The sequence below is a fragment of the Dendrobates tinctorius genome, unplaced genomic scaffold (genome assembly GCF_039654945.1).
Source record: "Dendrobates tinctorius isolate UK_male_01 unplaced genomic scaffold, ASM3965494v1 ptg000256l, whole genome shotgun sequence".
Classification (NCBI taxonomy): Eukaryota; Metazoa; Chordata; class Amphibia; order Anura; family Dendrobatidae; genus Dendrobates; species Dendrobates tinctorius.
Window position 1 is genome coordinate 1,996,473 of NW_027361923.1, and position 12,197 is coordinate 2,008,669.

At 48.6% G+C, this 12,197-nt stretch overlaps 1 protein-coding gene across 1 annotated transcript in view; it reads right to left on the bottom strand.

Moving 5' to 3' along the window:
• Nucleotides 1–12,197, bottom strand: part of DCUN1D5 (defective in cullin neddylation 1 domain containing 5) — a 54,710-nt gene that overhangs the window by 25,153 nt on the left and 17,360 nt on the right. Inside the window, exons 4-5 of the mRNA XM_073558364.1 lie at nt 10,395–10,465; nt 2,138–2,229 (exon numbers count right to left, since the gene is read on the bottom strand). Coding sequence (XP_073414465.1) covers nt 2,138–2,229; nt 10,395–10,465 — 163 coding nt within the window. The remainder of the gene's footprint in view (nt 1–2,137; nt 2,230–10,394; nt 10,466–12,197) is intronic.

Here is a 12,197-nt window from a genome sequence, read left to right on the forward strand (position 1 = left end):
TCACTCCACATAGAGAATAATAGGGCCTCCGGCACTGACCTCCACCCGCAGAGCCACACTCCACATAGAGAATAATGGGGCCTCCAGCACCGACCTCCACCCGCAGAGCCTCACTCCACATAGAGAATAATGGGGCCTCCAGCACCTACCTCCAACCGCACTCCACATAGAGAATAATGGAGCCTCCAGCACCGACCTCCACCTGCAGAGCCGCACTCCACATAGAGAATAATGGAGCCTCCAGCACCGACCTCCACCCGCAGAGCCGCACTCCACATAGAGAATAATAGGGCCTCCAGCACCGACCTCCACCCGCAGAGCCACACTCCACATAGAGAATAATGGGGCCTCCAGCACCGACCTCCACCCGCAGAGCCACACTCCACATAGAGAATAATGGAGCCTCCAGCACCGACCTCCACCCGCAGAGCCGCACTCCACATAGAGAATAATAGGGCCTCCAGCACCGACCTCCACCCGCAGAGCCGCACTCCACATAGAGAATAATGGGGCCTCCAGCACAGACCTCCACCCGCAGAGCCGCACTCCACATAGAGAATAATGGAGCCTCCAGCACTGACCTCCACCCGCAGAGCCGCACTCCACATAGAGAATAAGGGAGCCTCCGGCACCGACCTCCACCCGCACTCCACATAGAGAATAATGGAGCCTCCAGCACCGACCTCCACCCGCAGAGCCGCACTCCACATAGAGAATGGAGCCTCCAGCACCGACCTCCACCCGCAGAGCCGCACTCCACATACATGGCTGCTCTCAGTGCTCTGTGCTGTGCGCTCAGGACCTGTGATGAGGTCACAGGAGGGGAGGAGACAGGGGTCACATGATCGGGGCCCTGACACCTTACCTCCTGTGATCTCATCACAAGCCTTTGCACGCTACCAGCAGCATCAGCGTTCAGGCTACTTGTAGATGCTGCTGGTAGCAGAGCACATAATGCCGCCCCCACGGTCACTCACTTTTAGGTGGGGAGAAGATGGAGTGCCAATGCAGCAGCCAGCAGGAATGTGGTGGGGGCCCCCTTAGAAGCTCTTGTGGTGGGGGCCCCGGGGCTGAAGCCCCGCCTGCCCTGCCTATAATCCGGCCCTGGGTGCATACATTATATGAACAAATGAGATATTATACCTACGGTTGTATTTGTTCATTAATTATATATGGGAGTAAAACACTATTTTGTAGGAACTCTATAGTGTAAATGATCTTCTACTATGAAGCCCATGGGCTTCCTTGGAGTTCCAAGATGGCAGCCGAAGAGGCCTTCACCAGGTCCTCCACAGTGATGATCACCCATCAGCAGCCCATGTTCACGCTGCCGAGGCCCAATAGAAGCGTGGTGAGTGCGCGCCAGAGTTTGAAAGCAATATCTAAAATAGTTAAGCAGCGATCCGAGCAAGTTCTGGTCACTTGATGCTGGTTATATAATACAGCCATAATGTGCGTGGTATGGAGTGGGCTCAGCACCTGAGCCCTCTCCATACTCCATGTATACGACCTGTGACTAAACGACATATCGGCGATTATAGAGACATAAAGAAGCTTTCTAAGTAGTCTTCAATAAAAGCTTTCAACCATTTTACCTCTGAAGAACATGTTTCAAGTCTGACCTGAACCAACAGCTTCATCGGAATATATGAAGGTTTTAGTTCAGTTAGGTGACCTGGGCATTGTGGTCCCTATACAGACCGTGAAACGTCTTGAATTCAACCCAAGTTTTGTCACAAATCCATAACAGTAAAAGAAGGTGTCAGAGCCATCTCTAACACAGAGAGGAAAGGGGGAGAGGGTTGTACACAGTAGATCAGACTGTGGAGAGGGAGGAAAGCATCCAAGTCTTCATAGAGGACAGATCATAGGCTGTAGATATGAAGAAAAATAACGAAGGGTATAGCAGTAGCATTACATTAGCAGCAGCACTGTGGACAAATGATGACTTGGATCTCCAACTTCTAAGTACAAGAATTGAGTTTTATTTTACCTAAAACTAGAATTTAAATATAAGGAAAAAAAACTTTCAAATTACTGCTATAAATAAATTCAGTTTTGGAAGTTTAGGGCCAAACTGGTTTCCACATTCCTCCCTGATGCATTAAGAATTTTTTTGAATATTCATTGAACTTACTGTAATGAGGTCATTCCTTTTAACCATTCCTCCTTTGTGAAAAAGCCCATATTTTCTGCTTCTAGTTTCCAAGCCAGAACTAACATAATTATCTGACAAAAAAAAAAAAAAAAAACACACAACAGTAAAGAAAAAATTAGAATGGTGTACAACCCCCCCCCACACACACACACACACACACAACTTTCTAATCTTTGCAAATGGCAGAACTCAGTTCAGTCATCTGAGTACTGTACTGTAGTAATGTTATGGAGCTTCCTTTATATTTATTAGATTTTTTTTTTTCATTTCCGGTATCACACTCCAAGGTGCAGTTTCCCTACTACAGACAATAAAAGTCAGATTTGTAAAAACACAACATTTATGGATAGTAACATTGTCATCCATACTGCTGTCAAATATAAACGGTTTTAAATTAATTTGTAGAGTTTTTACACGTTAAAAACAGGGATTTTTGTGTACTCACCATAAAATCCTTTTCTCCGAGCCACTCATTGGGGGACACAGGACCATGGGTGTATGCTGCTGCCACCAGGAGGCTGACACTAAGTGAATACAAAAAAGTTAGCTCCTCCTCTGCAGTATACTCCTACCACTGACTCCAGCCCGAAACAGTTGAGTGACAAAGCAGCAGGAGATCATAACCATCAAACACTGGAACAACATGTCAAACCAAAGAACAAACATAGCCATCAGGCCAACAGGGTGGGTGCTGTGTCCCCCAATGAGTGGCTCAGAGAAAAGGACTTTACGGCGAGTACACAAAAATCCCTATTTCTCCTTCGCCTCATTGAGGGATACAGGACCGTGGGACGTCCTAAAGCAGTCCCTGGGTAGGGAACAATATAACAGATCAAACCCCATGATCAAACTGCCGTTTGCAGACATTGTCTGCTCAGACCAGCATCTGTGGAAATCTCAGTGTGGATATGGTAGTGCTTCGAGAATATGTGCAAACTGGACCCAGTTGCAGCCTTGCAGATCTGTTCTGCCAACGCCTGGTGCCGAATGGCCCAAGCAACGTCCACCAACAGAGTGGAGTGTGCCCTAATCTCCTCTGGGGTAGGCTTGCCTCCGACGCGGTAGAATTCATAAAATAGCTGAGGGAATCTACCTGGCTATAATGGACTTCGAGGCGGCTAAGCACTGTGTGATCCTCAGGAAGCACGAACAAGGCGTCCGACTTACGGAAGGACGCCGTCCGCGAGACATACCTTCTGAGAGCTCTCACTATGTAGAGTGTGAATAGCCCCCTCAATAAGATGTAACGGTACCAGACAAAACTAGTGCAGAACAATAGCCTTCTTGAGTTGGAAAGAAGAGACCAACTTGGTGCAGAAAGTCTGCGACGGCCTTAAAACCACCTTGTCCTGGTGGAAGATTAGAAAAGGGAGTCTCCTGAAGAACACATGACCAGGTTAAGGTCCCGAGCATCCAATGGCATCCTATAGGGGGAATCACGAGACCCCCTGAATGAAAGTTGTCACTGGCAGATTGGAAGCAATCCTGCGCTGGAATAAAACCGATAAAGCAGAGAGCTGTGTTGTGAGTTCATTCTCTGGTTCCCCTTCTGGACTCCCTCTGGTGGTGTCGGGAGGTGGTGCGGCTGGTTTGATCGGTGGAGATCTGCCACCTGAGAATGACGATTGGATCTCAGGATTCTCAGGTTGGATTTAAGACAGCCGACGCCCTATTCAGTTGCTGGTGATTCCTTCTGGCTTGTCAGCTCTTGGTTTTCAGCTCTGTTCCAGTCCTCTAAAGCGAAGTTTTTCTGCTAATGTTCACATTTGATTTTGTTGGTCTATTCAGTTTTTTGTGTGGTGCGCCAGGCCCGGCTGGGGGCTGAGCTGAATTTCCACTCTTATTTATCAGTATTTCTCCAATTGGCTTTTTGTCCCTTACTAGTTCGGTCTCTTTTTGCTCTGTCTCAGAATATTTCAGAGTGCTGATATAGTGGGAGAAGTCTAGTGACTTCAGGGTTAATTTTGCTATCAGAAGTGTTGGACATTATTTTTGGAAGGTTTTTTGCAGGTTGCAGACAGTATCTTCCCTTTCCTTTCCTGTCTAGTTAGTTTGGGCCCCATCATTTGCTCAGCCTATTTTCCTGCCTGTTTGTGCCTTCATCTTGTTTCACCGTCAATACATGTGTGGGGGCTGTCTATTCCTTTGGGGTCTGCTCTGGGGCAGTTAGTTTTCCCTTTTCTTGCTTTAGGCTTATGTAGTCCTCCGGCCGTGACGAGGCGTCTAGGTTCATCGTAGGCACGCTCCACGCCTACTGCTAGTTGTGTGGTAAGATTAGGGATCTGCAATCTGCATAGTTACCAACCACTCTGGTCTTCTGTGTCTTAGCTTGTTTTGCCTTTTTCTCCTCGGTGACCCATTCACAACAGAGCTGACTTCGAGGGAGCTAAGCGCCAGGCTTGACTCCAGGCCGGCTTGGAGGAACTCCAAAATGGTAGGAATGGGAAAGACAAGGGAAGGACGTCCAGATTCTGCACCCTGAGAAAAAGTTTTTCCAGGTGTGGCGATAGATGCACTGTGATGCCGACTTCCAGGCGCTCATCATGGTCGAAACCACGTGATGGAAGGATCCAGGATTCAACGGCCAAACCGTTAAACACATGGCCTCTGAATTGCGGCGGCAAATCGGAACCTGAGAGATCAGATCTGATCGATCCAGTAGTCACCAGGGGACGTCGGCGACAAGCTGTGGCCAATCTAGAGCAACTAGGAACACTAGAACCCCTTCCGCTTTGATCTTCCTGATGACCCTCGGAAGTAACAGAAGCAGGGAAAAAAAAAAACAAAAAAAAAAAAACAACTTCTGGATCCCGAGATCGAGCAAAGTACTCGGGAGCTTTGGCATTTAATCTTGAAGTCATCAGATCCACGTCCGGGGTCCTCCAGCGATGACAGATCTGCTGGAAGACCTCCGGATTAAGAACACACTCTCCTGAGGTGAGACTCTGACAGCTGAGGGAGACTGCCGCCCAGTTTTCCACGTCCGGAATGTGGTATGCTAAAATGACCGAGTTGTTCCTCCAAGGGGAGGATGTGAAGCACTTCGTGCATTGCTGCCCTGCTGCGAGTGTTCCCTTGATGACTGATGTATGCCACAGCTGTGGCGTTGTCCGAATGAATTCGGATGGGGTGACCCGCCAGATGACGGAACCGCCGTAGGGATAACCAAAACACCTGATCTCCAGGACGTTGATCATAAGGCGAGACTCCCGAGGCGACCAACGCCCCTGGACAGTGTGGTGACGGAAGATAGCTCCGAACCGAGAAGGCTGGCATCGGAAGTGACCATTAGCCAATGGACCGGGAGAAAGTATCTCCCCTGGATGAGGGAAGACTCCAACGTCCAACACCTGAGCAACTGCTTGACCCGCGGGGGCAAGCAGCACAGCCGGATGAGAGGGAATGGATTCCTGTCCAAGGCTGCCAGAAGCGCATGCTGTAGAGGACTGAGGTGTAGCTTCCAATGCTGCCACCATTTTCCCCAATTCCCCATGAAGAATTAGATGGAATGAGGAAATGGACAACAAAGTGTCCGGGTCTGGAGGGGGAAACACTGACCCTTGGGAGGTGTCCAGGATCATCTGTATAAAAAAAAATTTAAAAAAAAAAAGGATATCGTGAGCTGCAGCTGGGGAAAGCTTTTTTTTAAAAAATTATCCACCAGCCCCAGCGTGAGAGAGTATCCAAAGAAATACGCACACTCTCCACGCAGGCTTGGAAGGATGGTCCCTTAAGTAAAAAGTCGTCCAAGTATGGCAAAAAGACCTTGTCCCGATATGTCCATTCTGCACTGACAGCCGCCATGACCTTCGTGAGCATTCTGGGAGCTGTGGAGAGGCCGAAGGGCAATTCAGTGAACTGGAAGTGTTCCTCGCGAACAGCAAAGCACAGGAACTTCATGTGAGGGGGAAAGATGGGGACATGAAGACAAGCATCCTGGATGTCGATGGATGCAACTCCCCCTTCTCCATACGAAAGGACTCAGTCCTGAAGAGCCGAACCCTGCCAAAAACTTGTTTAGACATTTGAGGTCCAGGATGGGCTGAACTGACCCGTCCCTTTCTTGGGACCACGGACAGGTTCGTGTATCCCCTCTGGAACCTTTTGTGTTCTGAAACGAGAAGGGAAGTATTTTGTATCCAGAAGACACCAGGTCCTGTAGGAAACCTGGGAGTCACCTGACTTTGTGCTGGGGGAAGAATTTTTCCTCCTGTGACGTCAGAGATAAGGTGATCTGTCTTCTCTTCGAGTAGACAGCCGCTCTGATAAAACAGAGAACTTTTGGACGCAGAGTCCGCTCGCCATTTCCCGAGCCACAGGGATCGCCTGATAGAGATAGCGTTAGAGGCTACATCCAGAGAAGCGTGCACTGGATAAATCCAGGCCAAGGTTATCCGATATGCCAGCTCAACTGTCTCTGGGGGAAGCTCACTGGTCTGTATAGCTCTGCCAAGGGCATCTATCCAAGAGAGCATGGCTTTGGCTACCCACACCACTGCAAGAGGATGGGAGTGCTGAACCTGAGGCTTCCCAACCCCGAACAGCAGGATTCTCTATTTTGACGCCAGAAGAGATACCGGTGGGTCAACTGGAGGGGATTCCGCCCACTCCTTATGCTGATTCGAGGAAAGGGATGAAGAGGTTTCAGACCTGTGAAGCGTTTATCCAGTCACTCTCTATGCCGCCTAACCTGCATGGTCCGGGGCAGAGGTAAGAGTCCTCGTCAATCCTTAAGGTCTGGTTGACGGCCTCAATGAGACTATCCACCATCGCCTGAAAACTCTGACGAGTCCAGGTCAAGGAGGTCCGTCAGACTCGAACACAGAGCCATGTTCTCTGCAGACCCCTGGGAGGGGGAGCGAGAGACGGAGGTCACAGATGCCGAGGTGCGAGAAGGCACAGGAGATGTGCTATGGGACAAAAGAACGGTGCAGGACGGGTTACGTGGTGGCGACACACTGCATTCCCGCCTGTTGTAGGTTTGGGTAGAACGGAGCCCTTAAGGGGTCCGTCGCCCCTCTGTAATCTGTGTATTTTTCGCCTGAGCCAACTCCTGCTGACCAAGTTTGCAAAGAAGTTTGCAAGATGGGGAGAACATACAAACTCCTCACAGATGTTGTCCTTGGTAGGATCTGAACCCAGGATTCCAGCTCTGCAAGGCTGCGTGCTAACCACTGAACCACCGTGCTGCATTAGACATGGAGGAGTACACCAAGGCAGGCTGGTGAAGACCCCGACTGGTAGAGAGAGGGGGGGGGGGGATGATGAAGGGACTATCGCTTTGGCCAATGACGCTATGGTATGCGATAGCGACGAAGCCCCTCAGGGGGGCCATGTGCACTTGGGGCTCCTGGGTACTGCAGAATGCTTCCTGACTCGTTAATCCCACATCCTCTGCGGGGAAGGTCAGTGGGGCTGACGTGTCTGCCGCAGGGTCAGATCACTTACCCAGGACTGTTGCCGGTCCGATGTCATCCATGGTGGGATTTTATCCCAGGACCCCTTGCTGCAAAGCACCAGTTGTTTCCACTGAGCCACCTTGATTGCTCATCGATGCGCCCCTTTAAGCGCCACCGGGATCTACTCAGTGTTTCGGCAAATGAGAGAGGGACATCCGGGTGGACAAAGATGGCCCCCGGGATTTGTAGAGGCAGGCAGTTTCGCAGTGAGCGAGAACCGCCAGTTCGGGGGCGGGGCTCCAGGAGTGACGTCATCAAGTGGTCGAAGCCTCGGGAACGCTCCGTGGATAGGTCCGAGCCGGGGCCTAAATTTCTGCAGCCGGCCAGAGCGTCTCCCAGGGGAGTGTTGAAAAATCCCGCTGCAGGAGCCCAACGCTGACCAGATTCACTTACGAGAGGTGATGGAGCCGCTGTGGATGACTGGACCTCAGCGCCAAGGAGGGCGCGCACATCAAGCCTGATCTGGGCACCTACTCCCATGATCCGGAGGCCCGTTGAAAAAAGTGCAGAGTGCAGAGCTCGGTTGTTCTGCTTGCAGATCAGGTGCTGCAGCGTGGACGGTGCAGGAACCCTCCATCCACCATCCGTCATCACCGTTCCATCAGTGGTGATGCAGTGGGGGCTGCACGGGCGCCATAGATGCCTCTGTACTTCCTAGAGGTTCATTTCCCCAGGATGGGACAGTGCTATTTTCCGACTGTAAGCCTGGCTGCAGAAGGGGGTAACGTGGAGGCAACACTTCATGTTCCCATTTGTTGTTGGCGCGGGGAGATCGGTGCCCTGAAGGGACCCGTCACCCCTAGAATCAGGGCGCTTCCTTCAGAGGATCTTTAACCCAATTTGGAGCAAGAAGGTTATAAAGCCGAATAACTGAGTATCTCTGATGTTAAATCAGATGATATTTTATTGGCTAAGTAAAATGCAAAATTTTTTAAAAAACAATAAAAACATTAAAACATTTTTTGTTATAAAAAAATACAACGCGTTTTGGCCGTGTAGGCCTTCATGAGGTGTATAAAAAATGATTTTGTTGTAAGCTGTTTATACCCCATTTTCCTTGCTAATGGGTGTGGTTATAATAACTGAGGAACCAATCACTATTTATCAAACTCTTTAGCAGATAAAATACATATATTGTAACTTCATCCCCATTGTTATCTATTTATTTATGATCTTTAGTACCTGCAGTGCTTCTAGTTTACCGCCTGACCACTTGCACCAAGAGAAGTGAGGTGTTCAATCAGGCATATGAACAGGTTTTTATTTTTGTGGAACATATACAATGACATGTCTGATTGCCTAAAATTTACAGATATACTGTTTTAACCCTAAAGGAGGGATGATGTTATTTATTATGCATGCACAACACTCTTTTATTGGGGATGAAGTTACAATATATATATTTTAACTGCTAAAGAGTTTGAAATGAGTGATTGGTTCCTCAGTTATTATAACACCCATTAGCAAGGAAAATGGGGTATAATCAGCTTACAACAAAATCATTTTTTATACACCTGATGAAGGCCTACACGGCCAAAACGCATTGATTTTTTATATCAAAAAATGTTTTAATGTTTTTATTGTTTTTTAAAAACTTTTGCATTTTACTTAGCCAATAAAATATCATCTGCTTTAACATCAGAGATACTCAGTTATTTGGCTTTATAACCTTCTTGCTCCAAATTGGGTTAAAGATCCTCTGAAGGAAGCGCCCTGAAACTTCTTTATTCGCAATATCACGTGGAGGAAAATTTCTTTCTGGGAAAGGAAAATTTTCTCCATGCTATTACAGACGGGCAGCACACCGGTGGAAGGATCACCCTTGTTTGCAAACTTTTCCCAGTGTTGTGCTTCTTTGCACAACCACACAAGGTGATCAAGTTTTAAGTTGTATTTTTCTCATCAAACTGAATTGACTCATCCACTATGCTTAGATAGCGCTCGCCCTCTGTTTTCCCCTCTTCCTTTCTTTCCCAGGACCTTATTCACACCCCTAGAATCAGTTCAGGCATGGCTTTCAACGGTGCAGGAGGGGGTAACGTGGAGGCAACACTCGACGTTCCCGCCTGTTGTTGGTTTGGGGAGATCGGATCCTTGAAAGGATCCGTCGCCACTATAGTCCTCGTAGAAAATATGTAAAAGGTAAAAGATTAAATTAAAAATTATGGTCTGAAGACCAGACCCATGTGCCTCCTAAGCATGAACTTGTTCGGGCTGGAGCTAGTAGTAGGTGTATACTGCAGAGGAAGAGCTAACTTTTTTTGTATTCACTAGTGTCATCCTCCTGGTGGCAGCAGCATACAGCCATGGTCCTGTGTCCACCAACGAGGTGAAGGAGAAAGGAAACCCTTTGCCACATCTTTTTTTGCTTTCCTTTGTCTCCCTTGGTGCTGCTAGGTGTGGGTTCTGAGCACAATTAGTCTCCTTCCCCCTCTGGCAGTATAATGCCTACTTAGCCTTCACAGCTATAATACTGCAGAGGCTATGCTACTTTCCTGATAAGCAGGCAGATTTCTATTGGCGGAAAGGATGACTATTCAGAGACCTGGCTGTGGGGAGAGTGAGTGTATACAACCTGCAGCACTCAGCTATTTGAGAGATTACGTTACCTTGGAAGCCATCAATGAAGATTCTTATTAAATGACTCCAAGCAGAGATATCAAAAACTGCAAGGAGTGAATTCATAACGTATAACTTTTTATGCAATAGATTATCTTTACTTTTACTTACCAATACTATAATGCTCCATTGGGATTGGTACAAACTACACTACTTACATTTTCTGGTTCAACACCAATGTCTTCACAGAATTTTTCCATAGCTTCTGGACCAACAATCTCATCTGGACCTGTCCATGTGAGAATAAAAAAAAAAAAAAAAAAAAAAACTAAAATATTATATATACATATATATATTACATACATACACACACACAATTGTTAAGTATAGCTGAAGTAAATTAAGTATTGGAAGTCAAGAGGGGGCCAAAGCCTCCAGGATGTACAGATATCCGCTATGAAGATGCATTAACCACTCCGGTGCTGAACCCACTTCTTTCCCGGCAGATGATGGCTAATTTTATCATCCACCCTGTGCCTTTAACAGCTGTGGGTGGAGCACAGCTTCGGCCACGGATGTTAACCTGTTAAATCACGCTGTTAGGCCTCTTTCACACGTCTATGTCTCCGGGACAAGTGGTGACAGTTTTCACACGTTCCGGAGACACGTACTCACGTAGACCCATTCAAATGAATGGGTCTGTGCACATGTCAGTGTGTTTCCACGGACTATGTGTCCATGAGAAAAACATGCTGACATGTCCATTTTTTAATGTCAACAAGGACGGCAAAACATCCTGCACACGAAGAACACACATTGATGTCCTCTGTGTGTCACGCAGTGGCACCGGGGAAGAAGCAGTACAGTAAGCGCTGTTCCCTGGCGGCAGGTGCTGAAGACGGCTCTCATTCTTCCCTGATCTGCCGGCGAGCAGAGGAGAGTGAAGAGAGTTATATTAAAGTCTGAACGACAGCAGGTGGGAGCTTTTCGGACTCCAATCCCTATCATCCGACACCTGCTGCCGCTAATAACAGTGAGAGTAGGTGCGGATGATTGGGGTATTCCACAGCCCCCACCTGCTGTCGAACGGACTTTAATACAACGCTCATCATTCTCCTCTGCTCGCTGGCAGAGCAGGGGAGAATGATGACAGCTGGCTTCAGCACCTGCCGCTGGGGAACAGCGCTTACTGTAGCGCTTCTTCCCCGGCGGCTGTCCGTGTGGTACAGAAGCGGCACACGGTTGCCACATGTAGTATACACACGGATATATCCGGTACCGGAAATAAATGTATGTGTGAAAGAGGTTTTAAGCCCCGTCACACATAGCGATCTTGCTAGCGAGATCGCTGCTGAGTCACAAGTTTTGTGACGCAACAGTGATCTCACCAGCGAGATCGCTGTGTGAGACACTGACCAGCGACCGTCCCCCCTGCCGGTTATCGCTGATCGTCCTGGAATGGCCAGGATATTTTTTTGATCGCTGGTCTCCCGCTGGCCAGCACGCATCGCTGCGTGTGACAGGTGGGAGACCAGCGATCAGCGCGCTGCCGCTGGTAACTAAGGTAAACATCGGGTTTCTAAGTAGCGCTTAGAAACCCGATGTGTACTTTGGTTACCAGCTCCATGCACCAGCGCGCTGGTAACTAAGGTACACAGTGGGTAACTAAGCGACGTGCGTTGCTTGTTACCCTCCTGTCGCTGGTGCTGATCGCTGGTGAAGCTGCCTGTTTGGCAGCTCACCAGCGATCATGTAGCGACACACCAGCGATCCTGACAAGGTCATATTGTTGTCGGGATCGCTGGTGCGTCGCTATGTGTGACGGGGCCCTTAATCTCTGCACCGGCAGGGGGTGTGTATCATTCCACACTCCCACTGGAGCACAAGTGGCGTGATTGTAGGGCGCCAATGGGTTGCCATAGACGGGCATCTGCTGATGACCCCCATTGCCATCATTACGATCCTCCTGTGAAACGCAGTCCGTGGAGTTCTTAGGAGATTGTGACGTTAGCTATATGTAG